General features: G+C 39.1%; 1 protein-coding gene across 5 annotated transcripts in view; it reads left to right on the top strand.

Annotated features, from left to right (window-relative positions):
* Positions 1–20,157, top strand: part of nlgn1 (neuroligin 1) — a 798,160-nt gene extending 778,003 nt beyond the window's left edge. For all 5 annotated transcript variants that reach the window (XM_085990298.1, XM_085990297.1, XM_085990295.1 and 2 more), the window contains 3 exons: positions 5,021–5,233; positions 8,315–9,104; positions 12,924–20,157. In XM_085990298.1, the coding sequence (XP_085846424.1) occupies positions 5,021–5,233; positions 8,315–9,104; positions 12,924–13,749 (1,829 nt within the window). In that variant the 3' untranslated portion in view covers positions 13,750–20,157. The remainder of the gene's footprint in view (positions 1–5,020; positions 5,234–8,314; positions 9,105–12,923) is intronic.
* The last annotated feature ends 1,824 nt before the right edge of the window (positions 20,158–21,981 follow it).

Below are 21,981 nucleotides of genomic sequence, written 5' to 3'. Positions count from 1 at the left end.
CTGACCTCTGCTGTATACAAACACTGCTAACACAATAACCACCACCAGAGGGTGCTATCTGCATGTAAAAAGTCCATAAGTCCAGAACAAGTAAGTTTGCAGGGAACTTAAAAACTGACTGTAAAAGCTTCTATAGATATGTGAAGAGAAAAAGATTGGTGAAGTCAAGAGTAGGTCCTTTGCAGTCAGAATCAGGGGAATTTATAATGGGGAACAAAGAAATGGCAGACCAATTAAATACATACTTTGGTTCTGTCTTCACAAAGGAGGACACAAATAACCTCCCAGAGATGTCGGGGAACATAGGGTCTAATGAGAGGGAGGAACTGAATGAAATCAGTATTTGTAGGGAAATGGTGTTAGGGAAATTGACGGGATTGAAGGCTGATAAATCCCCAGGGCCTGATAATCTACATCCTAGTGTACTTAAGGAAGTGGCCCTAGAAATAGTAGATGCATTGCTGGTCATCTTCCAAAATTCAATAGACTCTGGAACAGTTCCCATGGATTGGAGGGGAGAGAAAACAGGGAATTATAGATCAGTAAGCCTAACATCGGTAGTGGGGAAAATGCTAGAGTCCATTATAAAAGATGTAATGGCAGAGCACTTGGAAAACAGTGACAGGATCGGACAAAGTCAACATGGATTTACAAAAGGTAAATTGTGCTTGACTAATCTACTGGAATTTTTTGAAGATGTAACTGGTAGAATAGATAAGGGAGAACCAGTGGATGTGGTGTATTTGGACTTTCAGAAGACTTTCGATAAGGTCCCGCATAAGAGATTAGCGTGTAAAGTTAAGGCACATGGGATTGGGGGCAAGGTACTGACTTGGATAGAGAACTGGTTGGCAGACAGGAAGCAAAGAGTTGGAATAAACAGGTCTTTTTCCGAGTGGCAGGCAGTGACTAGTGGTGTACCGCAGGGATCGGTCCTAGGACCCCAGCTATTCGCAATATATATTCATGATCTAGACAAAGGAACTAGATGTAATATCTCCAAGTTTGCAGACAACACAAAGCTGGGTGGGCGTGTGTGCTGTGAGGAAGATGCTGAGAAACTCCAGTATGATTTAGACAGGTTGGGTGATTGGGCGGATGCATGGCAGATGCTGTATAATGTGGATAAATGCGAGGTTATCCACTTTGGTGGCAAAAACAGGAAGGCAGATTATTATCTGAACGGCAATAGATTGGGAGAAGGGGAAGTGCAACGAGACCTGGGTGTCCTTGTGCACCAGTTGCTGAAGGTAAGTATGCAGGTGCAGCAGGCGGTTAAGACGACAAATGGTATGTTGGCCTTCGTAGCGAGAGGGTTTGAGTACAGGAACAAGGATGTCTTGCTGCAGTTGTACAGGGCCTTGGTGAGACCACACCTTGAGTATTGTGTGCAGTTTTGGTCGCCCTATTTGAGGAAGGATGTTCCTGCCATGGAGGGAGTGCAGCGAAGATTCACCAGACTGATACCTGGGATGGCAGGAATGATTGGGTCGATTGGGCTTATACTCGCTGGAGTTTAGAAGAATGAGAGAGGATCTCATTGAAACTTATAAAATTCTAACAGGACTAGACAGACTAGATGCAGGAAGGATGTTCCCGATGGCGGGGCAGTCCAGAACCAGGGGTCACAGTCTAAGGATAAGAGTAAGCCATTTAGGACAGAGATGAGGAGGAATTTCTTCACCCAGAGAGTGGTGAACCTGTGGAATTCTCTACCACAGAAGGCAGTTGAGGCCAATTCATTAATTATATTCAAGAAGGAGTTAGATATATTTCTTAAGGCTAAAGGGATCAAGGGATATGGGGAGAAGGCAGGGACAGGGTACTGAGTTTGGATGATCAGCCATGATCTCATTGAATGGCAGAGCAGGCTCGAGGGGCCGAATGGCCTACTCCTGCCCCTATCTTCTATGTTTCTATGTGACCAGTCTGCCATGTGGGACCTTATCAAAAACCTTGCTAAAATCCATATAGACTGCATCAAACGCTCATCGATCCTCCTTATTACCTCCTCAAAAAATTCAATCAAGTTAGTCAGACATGACCTTCCCTTAACAAATCCATGCTGACAGTCCCTGATTAATCCGTGTTTTTCTAAATGAAGATTTATCCTGTCCCTCAGAATTTTTTCCAATAATTTTCCCACCATTGAGGTTAGGCTGACTGGCCTGTAATTACTCAGTCTATCCCTTTCTTCCTCTTTAAACAACGGTACCAAGTTAGCAGTCCTCCAGTCCTCTGGCACCACACCTGTAGCCAGAGAGGATTGGAAAATGATGGTCAGAGCCTCTGCTATTTCCTCTCTTATTTCTCTTAACCGTCTGGGATACATTTCATCCAGGCCTGAGGATTTATCCACTTTCAAAGATACAAAACCCTTAATACTTCCTCTTTCACGATGTTTATTTAATCTAATATTTCACACTTCTCCTCTCTGATTGCAATGTCTGCATCGTCCCTCTCTTTTGTGGAAACAGACGCAACGTATTCATTAAGAACCATACCCATGTCTTCCGCTTCCATAACAGGTTACCTTTATGGTCCCTAATATGCCCTACGCTTACTTTAGTTATCCTCTTGCTCTTAATGTATTTATAAAACATCTTTGGGTTTTCCTTGATTTTACTCGCCAATATTTTTTCATGCCCTCTCTTTGCTTTCTAATTTCCTTTTTAATTTCACCCCTGCACTTTCTATATTCCTCTCGGCTTTCTGCAGTATTGAGTCCTCGGTATCTGTCATAAACTTATTGCAATTTTGTAGTGATTATTATTTTTCTGCACAAAATACTCAGGAAACCACAATTCCTGGTTACTCATTTGGAAGATATTTCATGGATCCAAAACCACATCTTTTTTAACCACTTCATTTTGTCTTTAATACTCCTGTGAAGCGCCTTGGGACGTTTTACTACATTAAAGGTGCTATAGAAATACAAGTTGTTGTTGTTGTAATAGTTTGTTGTTTGTACCTTATATTTTTAAGAAGAGATTATCACTATCCTTGGACACTGGTTGCTTCATATAAGATTGTATTCAGCATTAGTAGATAAATTGCTCCTATATAATATGTATATTGTTCTTTTAAAACATGCTATTGCCTTTGCCAGTTACATTTGTTTCACTTAATGTTACTTTTCTCTTCATGTTTTATATTGGGCTAGATTTATTGTGACCAGGCAAAAAGCAATGCTAGTTCTGAGGAAATTTTAAAATATTTTTACTTGATCTAATAATTTGGATTGAGAGTGTGGAGCCAGAAGTAACTTTTGTCCATATCAAATTTATACTTTCAATCTGGTGTGGATAGGGAAGTTTCTCCTCCAAATGAAACCACTGGTAAAAATTGTAAAATACAAATGCTTTCTGCCCCATTCCACCTGTTTTCCAGTGGACAGAGCTAGAAATATGCTCAGCAACATCCTCTTTCCCACTCCTTTTCTGGAGCACAGCCCCAGCATCACAAAACATGCCTGCCCATATCTGCATGCATATAACATGAAAGTGAGACGACCACAGCCTTTGGACACTGGATGCGGGAGCCATCTGTTAGGCCCCAGTGCCCAGCATTCAGTGGTCAGTGGAGGGGGCCTCAGAGGTTTAGCTGAAGAGGAGCTTGTTCAAGTGCTCTTACATCATGGCCATACACAGGCTGTATCACCAGGAAGAAAAACTTTGCACAAAAAAAATATATATTTTCTTCACCCAGAAAGAAAGAATGACTTGCATTTATATAGCTCCTTTCACAAACTGAGCCAGATCAGCGGCTGTCTTTGCCCTCCTGCTGCAGGACCCCGAGGCCTGCCACGGCAGGTCTCACCTTCATTCTGCTACAACTCCACTGACAGAAGCCGGGCTGCCCACCTCCTGGCATGCAAATGGCCCCGAGGGCAAAAAGTCTGCCAAGATTATGGGGGCATCGCTCTGGTGGATAGAAGCCCTGCCCTGCCAAAGGTGCCTCAAATTGGAAATTAAAAGTCATGTGGTCTTTCAGAAATGCATAGTGTAAAAGTAGTCCTGATATCTGTACTTTGGGAGAACCAATACATTTTTGCATAAATAACAGATGAAAACCAGGATTGTAGTCAATGAAACTGGTTTAAGCCAGTTATGCGAAACGGGCTTATAGCGAATTGGCAGCCTGATTTACATGTGCCCGATTTTCTTTACCCATTGAAGTTAATAGAAAATAAATTTTGGTGCATTATAAGACAGGCTGATGACTCGCTTTAAGCCTGTTCTGACTACTGCTGTAAACCAATTTCAACCACAAGATATTGATCCACGAAAACAATGGTTTTTGTTGACCTAATAGTTTGTTTCTCAAACTTTCAAAGTACAAAATTAAAAAAACTGATATATTTAATCATAATTAAAGAACGCACATTTTGTTTTTGATTGAAAGTAGAGGTGGCAGTGCTATAGGGCTTCAAGGCATTGCCTTTTTGACAGTGGCTACAGGTTTTGTTCCACTGAAAATGGGCGATGTACCCCACGTTGTATGATCTGATAAAAAAACATAAATGGAATTGCATATATAGCTAACGGTGATCATTTGGTGCAAATAACAGCGAAAATATGAAATAAAGAGTACCACACGAACATTAGTATCAGTTAAAAATTAGCACAAATGTCAGGCTGTAGGTCCTTGCCCATAATTCCCCACATAATGAATCCTGGTATGAGCTGAGCTATTTGGGGATTGGTGAGAGAGACCTTAATAGAGGGCAAGGTTCCTCACTGCAAGGAGGAAGATTATTCATGGTGTGAAAATACAAATAATTATAACCATTTTTAAAGTGGTTCAGGTTTAAAACTCTGACCTTATTTGGAACTTTTTTGTAATTTACTGATTTTGGAATTTTTGAAAAATCCAAAACTTGGTGTGACACCACGAAAACAGGTCTCAGCGTGTTGCGAGTATAATTAAAGTATATCTGAGAAATGCTCAATGTGTTTACTTCTTTTCATTTATTTGTTTATTTAGACTAACTTTCTTTCCTTGTTCTTTATTGCTGCAGGATTTTTAAGCACCGGTGACCAAGCTGCTAAAGGAAATTATGGGCTTCTTGATCAAATACAAGCATTACGTTGGATTAGTGAAAATATAGCTTTCTTCAGCGGCGATCCATTACGAATAACTGTTTTTGGATCAGGCGCTGGTGCCTCTTGCGTCAATTTGTTGACTTTATCCCATTATTCTGAAGGTAACCGTTGGAGCAATTCAACCAAAGGTATTAAGCAGGTTGAAAATTTTGACAATTTTGGTGTCTGCATGCCACCGCCATTAGTATCATGTGACACTCTGTATATATTTCTATATAATTGTTGACTGAAACTCAGAAAAGAGCAAACTTTTTGGCTGTACTAGATGTTTTTTTATTCTGAGTCAACTCTTATGTGCATGCTCACATTTTGAGTGACACACTTTCTCTATCCTGTTGATCTTTATAAACAACAGCAAAAAAAAAATTCTAGTGGACTTCTGAACAGCACACCAGCATAACAAAGTAGCTGACGTTTTTGGTTCATTCCCTTTCTTATAAAAGTGGTTGTCTGTCAAAATGAACCCACTTCTCGAAATATATGCTGCCAAATTATATTACTAATGACGGGCAGACATATTAAAGTCCTTTTGTTATGCCACTGCACTTCTTACTTTCATTCTGGCACTAGTGATGTTATTGGATTTGTAGAATTTCAAATAAAACGAAGGAAAAAATTCAGTGCCTGGTTCAGAAATCTTTTGTTTGAGAATGCATGAGCCGCTTGCTGTCATCTGAAAAACGTTTGAATGTTTTGCATGCATGATCCAAAATTGTCAAAGCATCGAGGTCACAAGCAGATGTTTATGTGCGTGAGTATCTGTTTACCCCACATGCCTATCACTAGTAGAGTAGATTAGATTTTAGGTAGAAGGCAAACTTTGTCGTCCATTAGGCCATCAAATTTATTTTCTGCATCTTGCACCAGACATACTGTACATCATTCACCCTTTTGCATGACTATGGCCTGCCTATCAGTTATGTTCTGTTTGTCCACTGTCATTACTGTTGTGTGATTTCTTTATATTTTATTTTTGAAAAACAAACTGAATCAGGAGAACATCTCCTGAAAGAGTACTGCGAATGCAAATTTGTGCCTTTCACCGATGATTGTCTGGCAAAATTGCACCAATATTTTCTTCCTATTTTATGATTTATGGAAGGCACTATCTCAAAAGAGGATAGAAATAAGCCTGTCATACTGGGGCTTACAAAGAACTTGTGACTTGTCTAAACATACTTAAGAGAAAACTTGAAATACTAACAACATGGATTCTTTTGTCTCAGGATCTTTGCTGTCTGTTTCAATGATCTTAAATATATTTTATGCCTGCGCTGTGCTGAAAGTGCTGCAAAAATGACAAGATTTGACATGATCACATTTTTATGTATTGATGATTTATTTGAAGCTGATTAATGAATTGAGCTCCAACTTGGAGCATTTTAAGGGGAGTCCATTGATACACTGATCAATTTGTGTACTTTAAGTTTTGAGTGCTTCATCTTCCTTCAATTATCATCTGTCATGCTGATGCATAGAACCATTCTCACATGGTGCAATAATTTGATTAAAGATTTGAAGTTGCCTTGTAATTTTTTCCTAAAGTGTATGTAGCAGTTTAGTATTAATATTTTTCTGAAATGAAACTATTTTTATTATTCTATATTTGAACTTGCAATTAAATATTTTGCAATTAAACTAGCAAATGTAATTAACTTATTTTGAGATTGCAAATCAAACATAAAAAGCAGGAAATTTCTGAAATGTTCTCTTTTTTTCCATGTGTTTAAACTTGGTGGTGGCTCCCAGGACTCAAACTGATTCTCTTGGTTTTCTATATTTTTTAACAGACCCTTTGTGGAAGGAAATGTAATGCTCTTTAAAGTGCAAGGGGTTTCCCTCATATTTTAAACTTTTAAATCAACCTACTGTACAAGTATTACGTTCTTACACTTGAAATACATTTTGAGTTAAATAGAATTTCAATGTGTTTCTTGGAAATCCATTTAGTTGATGTTTTGGTACCCCTGTAGATTTGGGTTACCCAGTTGTCCTCCTATGGAGATTTTTTTCAAACCAAGCTGTAAACTTTAAGGGAGAAGAATGTGTGAAGCTGTTCTCTTGTAGAAAAAAAAACAGCAAACCAACTTTAAGATCAGTTGCCTTAGCCCAGGGTTTTATTAAGATACTGTCATAACCAATACACAGACTAACACAAAATATTGTTCCTTTTTACCATTTATTGCTCCAAAGTATAATATCATAATATAATAGTATATTTCGTAATAGATTTTCCCAAAATGTTATTCAAATAATTTACCAATTTTGTAAATCTAGCTCCTTTAGTAGTTGTTGGAGCTGTTTAATGAAGGAGTATATTGAGTCATACCTGCTCTTTTCATTATTTTATTACTGTTCATAATTTATAATATTTGTACATAATCTTACAACAGGTACTAAACAAAATAGTTAATATACTCTAGAAACCTTACAGGACACCCCCTATAACTGTTTGCTACAGTACTATATATTGGGTTATGGGCTTGATACTCAATGTAGTAAGTGATAGGCCTTACCAGTTCTTAATACACTGATACATAAGAATCCTACATAAAATATGAAATAGAAATCGAAGATGCCGAAAATACATCAGTACCTGTAAAGAGAAAGGGCAGGTTAATATTTTGTGTGCAGACACTTCATCAGAACTATTAGAACAGAAATGTTATACCTGTATATATATTGGAAGCTGTATTCTCTGGTGAAACAAAATGATTAACAAATCATAGGTAATGATGTTTGAATTCTATTCTTATAATTTGAATTAGTACATATATTTAAATAGTGTAGAATCTAGGCGTTTCTGCTAGCCAGTTCCTGGAATAAGCAGCATTGCCATTGGAACTGTGGTGAATTTGGCAGCTCTAATGTCAACTGGCGATTTGATAGTTCACATCAAATATAAATTTAATGTTTCAAATAATCCAAAAAGTAGTTGCTAAATGAAATGTAAAGCATTGTAAAATATATAGATAATCAAAAGGAAAGATTTTTTAGGTATTTTCTAGGGCTATGTCCAGTTAATTTGAACGGTATAGAATTCTGAACCCTTTTTTAAGAGTTTTAATGAGAATTATTTATGTAAAATAATACTTTTGAACCACTTTGATGACCAAGTGCCACCACTATTTCTCATTAATTTCTAACAATTACATGTTATAATAAACCTTGATGACTGTCTTAGTACCCTTTATGATATCTGTCCACAGGACTCTTTCAGAGAGCAATAGCACAAAGTGGTACTGCTTTGTCCAGCTGGGCAGTCAGCTATCAGCCAGCAAAGTTCGCAAGGCAGTTGGCCACTAAAGTTGGCTGCAACATGATAGATACCATTGACTTGATAGAATGCTTACGTTCTAAACAGTACAAGGAACTTGTTGAACAAGACATCCAGCCTGCAAGATACCATATTGCCTTTGGACCAGTCATTGATGGAGATGTTATACCGGATGATCCTCAGATTCTAATGGAACAGGGTGAATTCCTTAACTATGACATCATGCTGGGAGTGAATCAAGGTGAGGGATATAAATTTGTTGAAAGCATAGTGGACAATGAGGATGGAGTTTCAGCCAGTGATTTCGACTTTGCTGTGTCTAATTTTGTGGATAACTTGTATGGTTATCCTGAAGGCAAGGATGTCCTAAGGGAGACCATCAAATTCATGTACACAGATTGGGCGGATCGACATAATCCAGAAACACGGAGGAAAACATTGTTGGCTTTGTTTACTGACCATCAGTGGGTTGCACCAGCGGTAGCTACAGCTGACCTTCACTCAGGCTTTGGTTCTCCCACATTCTTCTATGCCTTTTACCATCACTGCCAGAGTGACATGATGCCAGCTTGGGCTGATGCTTCTCATGGAGATGAAATCCCTTATGTGTTTGGGGTCCCAATGATTGGTGCTACTGAACTGTTCCCTTGTAATTTCTCCAAAAATGATGTCATGCTAAGCGCCGTTGTGATGACATACTGGACTAACTTTGCGAAAACAGGGTAAGTAAAGGGTAGGAACTATAATGGTAATTGAGATGCAACAAAAAAGATTGTTCATTCACAAATTTTGATATTATACTGAAAATATTTCTAATCTAGACTATTGTCTGCTTACAACCTCTCTGTCTAATTATCTGGCTTTTAATCTAGAGACTAATGCAGTCATGTTTTGATTTAATTTAGATTAAGTAAAATTTTTCTGATTTAATTTACCGGCTGTTACTAAAGTTAGCTGCTTCACTAAAAGTAAGTAAAAACAAAATTGTTAAAGCTGCATTCCCTACAAATACTTCTTAAATATTTCCCAAAATATTGTTTAAAAACTTTCCAGCAGAGCCATCTTTATTTTCTCTCAAACTGAAGTTCCTACCACAGCTGTTGAATACACCCTCAGCAATTCCAGAATGAATCTAAAATATGGGGAACAATAAAGTTACTAGTTCTGATTGAGATGTACAGCATATTGAAATTGTGATTGGCAGATTACAGTACGAGTGGAACAGAAATAAATTAAAATAAGCAAATATTCTATGTTAATGTATCAAAAACAGAATGAAGTTAAATTGGGATTTTTTTTTACCAGAACTACTTATCTGTTATGATTATTATTGATTCCAAATCATAGAATCAGAATGATACAGCACAGAAGGAGGCCATTTGGCCCATCATGCCTGTGCCAGCTCTTTGGTAGAACTATCCAATTAATCCCAGTCCCCTGCTCTTTCCCCATAGCCCTATAATTTTTTCCCTTCAAGTATATATCCAATTCTCTTTTCAATGTTACTATTGAATCTCCTTCCACCACCTTTTCAGGCAGTGCATTCCAGATCACAACAACTTATGGTATAAAAAATTGTTTCTTCATGTCTTCTCTGGTTCTTCTGCTACTGGAAACAGTCTCTCCTTATTTACTCTATGAAAACCATTCATGATTTTGAACACCTCTATCTTTTAACCTTCTCTGCTCCAAGGAGAACAACCACAAATTCTCCAGTCTCTCCACATAACTGAAGTTCCTCATCCCTGGTACCATTCCAGTAAATCTCTTCTGCATCCTCTCCAAGGCCTTGACATCCTTCATAAACTGTGGTGCCCAGAATTGAACACAATACCCCAGCTGAGGCCTAACCAGTGTCTTATAAAGATTTAGCATAACTTCCTTGCTTTTGTACTGCCTCTATTAATAAATCTGAGGATCCCATTTGCTTTTTTAACAGCCTTCTCAACTTGTCCTGTCACCTTCAAAGATTTGTGTACATACAACCAAGGTCCCACTGTTTCTGCACCCCCTTTAGAATTGTACCATTTAGTGCCTCTCCTCATTCTTCCTCCCAGAATGAATTACTTCACACTTATCCGCGTCAAATTTCATCTGCCATGTGTCTGCCCATTTTATCAGTCTGTCTGTGTCCTCCTGAAGCCTTTTATTATTCTCCTCATTGTTTACTACATTTCCGTGTTTCATATCCTCTGCAAACTTTCAAATTATGCCCTGTATACCCAATTCCAGGTCATTAATATATATCAAAAAGAGCAGTTGTCCTAACACTGATCCAAGGGGAGCACCACCGTATTCTTCCCTCCAGTCGGAAAAACAACCCTTCACCACTACTCTTGGCTTTCTATCCGTTAGCCAATTTTTTATCCATGCTGCCACTGTCCCTTTAATCCCATGGGCTTTAATTGTCAAACGCCTTTTGAAAGTCCATATACACCATATGAACTGCATTATCCTCATCAACCCTTTCCATTACTTCATCAAAAATTTGCTTTTAACAAATCTGTGCTGACTTTCATTTATTAGCTCATACTTTTCCAAATGGCAATTAATTTTGTCCTGGATTATTGTCTCAAAAAGTTTCCCCACCACTTACGTTAGGCTGACTGGCCTGAAGTTGCAGGATTTATCCCTCTACACTTTTTTGAACAGGGGTATAATATTTGCAATTGTCCAGTCCTCTGGCATCACCCCCATATCCGAGGAGGATTAGAAGATTGTGGTCAGAGCATTCACAATTTCCACCCTTACTTTCCTCAGTAACCTAGGATGCATCCCATCGGGACTGGGTGACTTTCCTACTTTGAGGACTGCCAACCTTTTAAGTAGATCCTCTTTATCTAATTTTATCCTATCTATTATCGCTACTGCCTCCTTCTTTACTGCTACATTGGCAGCATCCTGTTCTCTAGTGGATACAGATGCAGAGTACTCATTTATTACCTCAGCCATTACCTTTGCCACCACAAGAATATGCCCTTTTTGGCCTCTAATCGGCCCCACTCTTCCTTTGACTACCCTTTTACTATTTATAAAAGAATTTTGGTTTCCCTTTTATGTTAGCCGCTAATCTATTCTATACTCTCTCTTTGCCCCTCATTTCCTTTTTTAGATCTCTTTACTTTCTATATTCAGCTTGGTTCTCTACTGTATTACGAACTTTACAATTGTCATAAGCCTCCTTAATCTGTCTCATTTTAACCTTTAGTCATCCAGGAAGCTCTAGCTTTGGATGCCCTTCCCTTCCCCCTCGTAGGTTTGTCTACTCTGTACCCGAAGCATTTCCTCTTTGAAGGCCTTCCATTGTTCAATTACTGTTTTGGTTACCAATTTTTGATTCCAATCCACCTGCGCCAGATCCCTTTTCAACTCACTGAAGTTAGCCCTCCTCCAGTTAAGTATTTTTACACTTGATTGTACCTTGTTCATTTCAATAACTATTCTAAACCAAAATGCTCTCCCACTGAAACAGGCTCCACTTGCCCCACTTCCCCAGAACTAAATCCAGCACTGCTTCCTTCCTTGCTGGGCTAGAAACACATTGATCAAGAAAGTACACGTTTTAGGAATTCCCCCACATCTTTGCCTTTACACTGTTACTATCCCAGTCTATATTAGGACAATTGAAATCCCCTATTTCACTACTCTGTAGTTTTGCATCTTTCTGTAATTTGCTGGCAAATTTGCTCCTCTAGCTCCTTCCCACTATTATTGGCCCATAGTATACACCCAGTAGTGTTGTAGCTCCTCTATTGTTCCTTAATTCTAACCAAATATACTCTGTCCTTGGCCTCTCAACTACATCATCCTTCTCCAGTGTTATAAAAGTTTCTTTGCTCAACACTGCCACCCCCTTCCTTTTTTTCCTTCCATATCTTTTCTGAATAACTAGTAGCCAGTTCTCAATCCTCCCCTTCTTTGAGCCAGGTCTCTGTTATTTATCATAGTCCCATGTGACGAGTTGTGCCTGCAGCTCACCAACCTTATTTACCACCAATGATCCCTCTAATTTTTTTGAGGTGCGCAGCCCCTTTAAGGCACATGCGCGGTTTTTCCATTGAGAAACCAGCAAGCGGCCTGCGCGAGAGCGTCAGACACCTGCGCAGCCATGCAGCTAACCAGGAACATTGTTTACCACGTTCCATGCATTTATGTACATGCACTGCAAACCCATCTTAGAATGTTTCACATTTACCCCCTGTCTGATTCCTCTTCAAAATTAAAAAATGAGGAATTCTAGCTTTGAGTACTGAACAAAGTTGAAAAGTACTACATTTTAAAAAAAAGTGACATTTGTGTCATACTTAAAATTTACCTTCTAAAGGTGATGAGGGTTTGTACTGTACAGTTAAATATATATTAGCATTGCTGTATATGTCATCAGCAATAATTTCTTTAAAGCATAGACAGCAATATTTATTGGCAAGTCATTGCAAAATGGTTTTTGTGTAAGACATACAATAGAATGTCTGGGGGAAAAAACAACTTTTTTTTTTACGTGATTCCTTCATGATCCATAAATCCAAATTTATTCCCTACAGTGACCCAAATCAACCTGTTCCTCAGGATACTAAATTTATCCACACCAAGCCGAACCGTTTTGAAGAGGTTGCCTGGTCGCGATATTCTCAGAAAGATCAGCTCTATCTACACATTGGACTAAAGCCACGTGTTAAAGAGCATTATAGAGCTAATAAAGTCAACTTATGGTTGGAGTTGGTTCCTCATTTACATAGTCTGAATGACATTTCTCAGTATACTTCTACAACAACTAAAGTCCCTTCTGAAATTACACACCGACCATCAAAGAAGTGGTCTGTTACCACCAAACGTCCTATGACATCAGTCTTTCCTACTGTCAAGCAGGATGACCAGAAGCATTCAGCAGGACCTTTCTTGGTTGATCAAAGAGACTACTCAACAGAGTTAAGCGTTACTATTGCTGTTGGAGCCTCCTTATTGTTTTTGAACATCCTTGCCTTTGCAGCATTGTATTATAAGAAGGATAAGAGGAGGCATGATGTTCATAGAAGATGCAGCCCTCAACGTAATACCACCAATGACCTGACTCATGCACAGGAAGAAGAGATTATGTCCCTACAGATGAAGCACACTGATCTCGATCATGAATGTGATTCCATCCATCCACATGAGGTTGTTCTGCGGACAGCCTGTCCTCCGGATTATACATTAGCAATGAGGCGATCTCCAGATGACATACCTTTAATGACCCCCAACACCATTACAATGATTCCAAATACCTTACCTGGAATGCAGCCTCTTCACACATTCAACACATTTACTGGAGGACAAAACAACACCCTTCCGCATCCTCATCCCCATTCACATTCAACAACCAGGGTATAGCCAGGCAAGGAATTTAAGAAAACAAGAGCTCAAAGAAGTGTGAGATTGCTAGTGAAGATCATATTTAAATTGGTGTTCATGGTGCATGACCATTACTAAATAACAAGAGAAAACAATCTGTTGGTAATTGTATCCAATACTGTTGGGTATATTCCTGAGAGGCAAGTAAGTTTGAACCCATCTGATCAATTTTAGAAGTTCTCATAGATGGCAATTTATCGCAGTTCTGTTGGGAATGGAAAAGTATTTTTCTCTGAAGACTTAGAACGACGCGTTCTGCTTTGGTGCCAAAAGCAATGTTGTACCATTAGGCATGTGTGACACAAATGAAGAAGGATTTAAAAAATGAACATTGAAGACTACACAAATGCACAAGGAGCAGATTCATAGGATGACACAAATTCTGTTTATTTTATTTTTGGAACAATGCCATTGTACAAATTTACATATGAAATGTACATGAAGTACATGCTATTAGGTTCTGGGTAGAATATTCATGCACAAGGATATGACTGCTCTCTTTCAGTAAGACAGAAGAATAAACCAATTACTGCCATGAACAGCTTTTTGCAAAGTGCTATCAACACAATTTTGGCAAACATGGGAACAGGACATTTTTAGCACGATACGCATGATTATTTATCTGCTTGGTGACTGTGCTGCTCAATAAGCTGTGATAAGGACATACTTTGCATCCCCATTCAAATTCTTATTAAAAAAAATGCTTCCTTCATCAAATGGCACAAACTGAGGAAGAGTTTGATGCAAATCCAATACAATAAGTTCTTAGTAGTTTTAATGAAAAAGATCAAAGAAAGTAGTTTTGTATAAATGTGTGCTAGAATAATTGTTAAAGTGAACACTCACAGTCATAAATTCTAGAAAAGGGAATTTTCAGTGTTGTAATTTTTCTTCATCAAATTCCTTCCCTTTTCTAACATTATTTAGTGCCAATTTATCAAACAGACCATGCAGTAATGGAAGTCTTGTTTGCTGTAATTTATCTATAGGTATTCTTGAAGTGGTTGACAGGAGAATGTTTGCCCTATAAGTTTATGCAGAGGCTGATGAGGAACCAGACCCTATGCCAAAATAAGTGAAAGTTCCAGTAAATGCCGAGTCAGAATTAGTTTTATTAATGGACAATTTGATAGGATTTTATAAAACTGCATATGCAGTGAGAAGGATATTACACTTTCTAATAATCTAGAACTATGAAGGTGAGGTCAGTCATGCTGTACTAATATTGGCATATGATATATGACAAAATGGCAGAACATTATTATTGTTGATCATCCTTGTTTCTATTAGTTATGTGAATTGAAAGTTTACAACTTGCTCAATATAATGTTACCATGTAGCATTGATTGGATGTAACACCACTGCCACTTTTTAAGAGGATATTAATGTTGCCAGAAGTACTTTTGCCAAATTATTTTTATTTTCTTTGGTATGAATGGCTTACAACATTTGTTTGATTTGTTGTGCATGCCTAAAAGCACTTTTATTTAACTGAAAGCATGTTACAGTAAAATTCATCTTTTGCCCTTTATCAAATATTAATTGCTGATATCTTTGTCCTACAGTCATTTAAATCCTTCCTCCGAACATCTGCTCCACACGTACAATCAGTATGTAACAGATTCTATGTGGTTCACTATAAATCACATAAACCTAAAAGAGACCAATTAAAATAAATAATTTAGTGCTGCATACATATTTGCTGTTCATTTAAAGTATTTTCCACTAACCGCAAGAATCAGAACTGATTTGGAATTGTTTTTCTGACAAAAGTTTCTCATTAATAGTCTGAAAAAAGGAGCAATTGGAAGAAAATCCACCAAACTGGTTTAAGATTTGTGAGACCATTTGTAAAGGGAAGGGATAACGCTCGCTAATTACTTGATTCAATGTTAAAAATTAAAAGAAAGTTTTTGGATTTTATGGTTTCCCTGGACTCTTAGCACAGTTAATGAGCTCTCATATAATAGGTTGTGATTTGAAAAGCAATTGTTTAATTGTTTTCATCCATTGTAAAAAAAATAGGTGACCTTGTACATTTTTTGCATAAGTTTACTTTTGATAACAACATGCAATGGTGAACTAAAATTCATTTAAAATTAGAATACAGAAATTTCTGCCTTCTGTAATATTGTTTAGTTGATAATATATATATTATATATATATGTATATATAATATATATATAATATAATAAAATATGGTGTGTTTTCTGTAAATTGGTTACCTTGGAACTGCTGTAATTTTATAGCATATGGCTTTTATTGTGTTAAACATCAAAAAGGTGGATTACAAAAACTACTTGATAGCTGACATCATTAAAACTGTAATCACCCTGTAGCAAACAACAGTTTTTTATATTTTGTTCACAAGAAAAAAGCTTGCTCTGAGGTTCCTTGAGAAGAAACAGAACTGTGTGAAAAATCTAAATATTTTGTAAATATTAGAAGATGAACACTCTGCTCTGACAGCTATCAGTGACGTTATCTGTAAAATGTATGTAGAAGGTTTAAAGATGTTCGTAGTTGAGGGCATGCAGTATGGCACCAGTTGAAATTCCCTTTACATTTGGTATAGACGTACTATTTATGAAATCATACAATGATGAAAGAGTTCTTGAGAGAAGGTGTGAAGTCTGAATGAATACTTATACCTTATGAAACTTTTTCCTGCAACATTATGATTTCATCATTTATGTTGATTTGGAAAATGTTGGGCGCGATATTGCCAACCGAGGTGGTTCCTGGGCAGCCGGGGTTGGTGTCGCGGTCCCAGCCCGCTGCCTACTGCAACCCGCACTCTCCAAGTGATTTTGCGTTAATAGGGCTTGTTAAGCCCGCACTGCGAGGTTCCTGGCCAATTAAAAGGAAGCAGGTCTGATTACATCATTTGATGACGCGTCACCAGCCAGTTTCATTAAAGGGGCCATGTTCAAATTGATTTTGGCAGTTCTGCTGTCAGTGTTCTACAGCATTGAGGTGCTGCAAACACTGACAAGCACTGCACAGAGGTGCACGGCTGCACCCAGGCTCTCCCATGACTCCCTCCATATGCTTATGGAGGGAGTCACAGCACGCAGGGAGGTTCTCTTCCCTTCCCATGGGCGAAAGAGACCTCCCCAGGAGATCAACACAGCCTGGTTGCACATTGCACAGGAGGGCACAAGCAGGGATGTCGTCAGGAGGAGCAGGCTGCAGTGGCGCAAACCTTTCAATGATCTCAGTAGATCACGAAACGTTACTGCCAAGCCACACTCAACCTCATCCTCATCCTGCTGTGCCACTCATCACACCCCCATCACTCTGCCTTCCCTACCCTACTCCTGCACATCCTTACTCACACCAACTTACCTTGCACCTCCACACATCCCTCTCTATCTACATTATCATTTTTCCATTTCACTAGCCACCCCTCACACTCACCCTCATCCTACTGCAAGCATACCAACTAACAACATACAAGGGTAGGCACTTGGGTGGTTTAGCCAATGTTCATGTGATGTTTCTGGTAATGTGCTATCAAACATTGAAACTTTTATTTTCAGCACTTTGCGTTCTTGGACAGATTTGTGTGCACCTTTGGAAGTGGCTTAGTGAGTTGTAGTGAATGGTGAGACATAAGGTTACCGCCCCCGCCCCCCGCAATGGTGACGAGTGTGAAAGGAATGGCTTGGGCTTGTAGGGATGCTTCATGATGTTGGTGTGGGGTGGTGCCAACCTGTCGCATCATGTGGCATCATGGGTGTATTGCGACAAGTGAAGTAAATCTGGCCATGGTGAGGCCATCTCTGGCATCCCGGACAGCAATATGGTCGGGTGCTGATGCCCTGTGTCCTGTGCAGCAGCAGCTGATTGCGGAGAAGGCTGGTATTGTTGTTGTTGCTGCTGGTGTGCCCGGTGATGCTGGTGTTGGGGCTGATCTTGGTGGGATCCTGAGGACCAAGGTGAGATATTTTCAAGGGCAATGATGCTGATGGAATAGATGGCAGGTGCGGTTAAGATGACAGAAGCGATCTGTCAATGGTGAGAGAGGTTGTTCCAATGAAGTGGCACTGGATAGAGAGTCCACTCCAAACACTTGCAAGCTACAGAAAGCTCAATATGTCTTCCAAATGTAGTAACCAACAGTTTCTGAGCTGTGAAAGTGAACAGCTGTAACATGGGATCTTTTATACAGCTTTGGCAGCTGTCAGGTTATGAGATAATTCAGTGCTAAATCCACTCACGACATGCTGAGCTGACGTGTTCCTCGAGCAGCGGGTAACCCGTAGGGGAGCACGTAAAATTGAAATGTGGGCTTAAAATAACAGTTAATTGGATGTTAACAACCCATTTAATGATGTAAATTGCCTCCCCCGCCGCTTGGTGTCGGGTCTGTTCAGCGCCGACAGACCCAACACCTGGGAGACTCACGTGGAGGCGGGTTGATAGCGGGTTCCCTACCCACTGTCAATCTTTGCTATTTTAACAGTTGACTCACCTCCAAACCTGCCCTCTGAGTGCCGGCAAAATTCAGCCCATTTTCAAGTTAAAATTATGAAATGTGACCATAAACTCAGACTGAACTTATGACATATTGCAGCTTTAATTGTTGTAAGAAGACAGTCACTGAGTCACTGAGATTTGTTGCGTGTATTTCACATGAATATTGTGACACAACTGGGGAAATTAAAATAATAAGGCTGTCAAAAAGTGCCCTGACACCTCTTTGTTGCTTGTAAATTGTTTCCCCTGTGTTGTTTGTTTGAGGTAATTTGCCTTTTTAATTTTCCCATGATAAGTTGTATTTGAATATTGCTACTTAATGTAAGCGGCATTAGATAATTTGACTGAGTGGTACTTCTTGTGGAACATTCACCAAAAACATTGATTATTAAAGTGCACAAAAATCATTTGTTAAGGATCTTTTCACAGCCAGAGTTCACAGTATAATGCACAGCCTGTACGTGTTGGTAAGTTTTTGACATAGCACATCCAACGATTTTTGTCACTTGTATTTATCAAACATTTCCCTGCCATTTGGCATGAGCAGATACAACCATTTCATTTTATTTGTAAAGGCTTGATAGCCTTAGGTGACTATACATCCATGACTTTCAAGAATTTTTAATATCATTAATAAATATTATCATATTTTTTAACTCACCCAGACTGTTCCTCATTGTTCATTAGTCACTTGCCACTTTGTGACTGGAGCCCCTGTTTTACCATATGCACTTAACGACGGCTAAAATAATTTCCAGAAGTTTAAGGAAGGAATGTTTTGACATTATTTTCTAATTGGGATGTAATATATTTTTCCAATATTCTCCCTGCCTCTCTCAATGATGGTGACTTATGCTGGAGTATTGTTCAGCAGATGCCTGCAGCCTCCTAGTATTTTGCCTAAGTGGCAGTTTTTCATGTGCAATTCCAGACAGCAAGTATCAGCAGGCTATTTGACTGTGGGATACATCACACCTGAGCCTAATCTTCTTCTCATCTCATGTACACACACACATTTGCCAGCGGCAATCACTGGATAGTTATCAAGAATAGGAACCCTGGTTAATTTTGCAGCACTCCCACTGCCAGCCCAGCATAGACCATGGATCGAACCAACACTCTTACTGGTCCTACCTTGCAATGTATTAGTGACCCATTATAGGAGTTCGAGATATAGCAGATGGCTGTTACTTTAGAGTTGTTATTTTACAGGAACTGTGCAGTGTGGGCAGTTAGAACTCTGCTCACTTACCTCCACAGCCTGGATTTGAATCCTTCCCAGACTGGCACGATGAAAGTCTCTCTCTTGCTCTCTCTCCTGCATTTTAAAGTGAAATTAGTTTGGGCAGTCTCAACTCATTTTCTTTTGGGCACTGGCCTACGGAACTGACTGACAGTGTTACTCAGAGAGTCCATTGAGGATAGATGTTGGGAGAGATGAAAAAGATACACAGGTGCAGTAAATGCATTGTTGGAACAATGTAGCAGAAATTCTATTCAATAACTAACTTCCAACTTCAGCGGGGGCATAAAACGGGCAGTATCAGATCGGCCATTCGTTCTACACCCAGCCTGATTTTCCTTTACATTGAAGTTGATGGAAGTTCCACCCATTGTATCTCTGACCTGGAGTGGATGCTGACACTGGATTCAACAGTGGATAATAAAACAAAAATTCCCAATCCCAGAATCAACATCTCTCACCTTTAAGAGCACATTATAAACCTAAAAAATTTTTACAAAAAAAAATGTTATTGTGTAGCCAGTGGTCCTACATGTTGATGTCTTTGCTGATGCTGCCGAGCCTGATGATCAGTGCAGTTTAAAACTCTGTACCGTATTATACTGTCAGTTTACAGTGTTTATATCTGTATATAGTTTTATTATTGTACAAATAAAATTTCTAAAAACAATAATTTGAAGCTTCTCTCTTTGATTTATACAGTTATGCCCCAATAAAGGATTTTTGTTAGATGTTAACCCTAGTCCTTCATGGCAAACTTTTACACCATTGGTTACTTTATTAAAACTGGATGCCTACTTTTGTTACACTAGGGATATAATGATAAAAGGACATGATGTCAGATTGAGTTGTCATTTGGACTTAATTCTCCAGTACAGTGGAGATGAGTCCTGTTATTGCTATTCAACAACAACTATTTATTTATAGAACGTTTAACATATAAATCATCCCAAGGTACTTCACAGAGTTGTGAAGAAAACATAGATGCCGAGGCACAAAAAAGATTAGGAAAGGTGACCAAAGTCTGATCAAAGAGGTAGGTTCAAGGAGGGTCTTAAGGGAGGAGAGAGAGACAGAGAGGTTAGAGATGTAACTCCAGTGTATGGCGTCTGAGCAGCTAAAAACATAGCTGCCAGTGATGGGGGTGGGGTGGGGGGGGGGCGGGGGGGGAGATGCACAGGAAGCTGAAATCAGAAAAATAGCTCAGAGGAAGGGCTGTAGAGCTAGAGCAGATTACAGAGACGGAGGTGTGCGGATATGGAGGGATTTAAATGCAACATAAGAATGTTGAGATCTTGAGCCAATGTAAGTTAATAAGGACAGGGGTGATGAGAGATTGGGACTTGGCATGGGATCGGATAAGGACAAGATCAGCTGAAGCTTACAGAGGTGGAAGGCTGGCCAGGAGAACATTAGAGAAATAAAGTCTGGAAGTGACAATGGTATGGATGAAGTTTTCAGTAGTAAATGGGCTGAGGTTGGCAGCAAAGGCAGGTGATGATAGAGATGTAAAAATAGACAGTCTTTGTGATGGAGAAGATTTGGGGATGGAAAATCAGTTTGGAGTTGAACAGGACATTGTAAACATTCTGGTTTTGCCTAAGATAGGGGATATGGAGGGGAATGGAGTCAGTGCTGGTAACCAAAGAAATTGACTTTGATCTGCCCATTGTTTAACTGGAAGAAATTACGGCTTATCCAAGACCGGATGTCAGACAAAGAATCTGACAGCACAGAGGCAGTGGAGGGGTCGAGAGAGGTGGTGGAGAATGGCATAATCACAGTTTCAGCCATTTGATTGTTTTATCCAATTGTTTCCAATCGGAAAAAAGTTTTTTGAGTGGGAGAGGGGAACTTGATCTAAGTTTTTAAAACAGTAAAAGGAATGTTTAAAGTAGAGTAGAGAATATTTTGTGTAAAACCAGGAAATGTGCATTGGAAGAGACAAATGTAAGCCAATAAAGCTACAACCTGACTCAAATGGAAGATCTAAGACTACTTCATACTTATGCTTGTGTTATCCATGGGGTTTTGTACTGAATTTCTGCCTGTAGTGCTGTAGATTTGTTGCAGAAATAATAGAGAGTATCTGAATTTCTGAACTGCACTCTGATTCAATGAATCTGCTCCCCTGAGACCCACTACCCAAACAGATAGCTTGGAGAAGCACTGACTGTGCCAGTTCCAATATAAGAGCTGGAGCCAACAGTTTTCCCAAAACTAAAAATAGTTCTTGAAATTATGACTAATGCATGTTGTGTGTGTTTAATAAACTGTTCTGGCTTACTAAGCGAGTATCCTTGTTGTCACCATTTATGCCAGCCGAGTCTGAATAGGCAAGTTCATTTTGCCTACATGACATGCATTGAAATTGCCCAATCTGTTTAGGAAAGTAAGTCTGGACCACCCCAGTTCCTCATGGGAATGGATTCATGCCAGTACAGCAAGCAATTAGGAAAGCAAATGGTATGTTAGCCTTTATTACA

Source organism: Somniosus microcephalus, chromosome 6 (assembly GCF_052327205.1).
Source record: "Somniosus microcephalus isolate GS21.2 chromosome 6, FLI_Smic_1.0, whole genome shotgun sequence".
Taxonomy (NCBI): Eukaryota; Metazoa; Chordata; class Chondrichthyes; order Squaliformes; family Somniosidae; genus Somniosus; species Somniosus microcephalus.
This window is presented reverse-complemented; position numbering and strand designations above follow the sequence as displayed.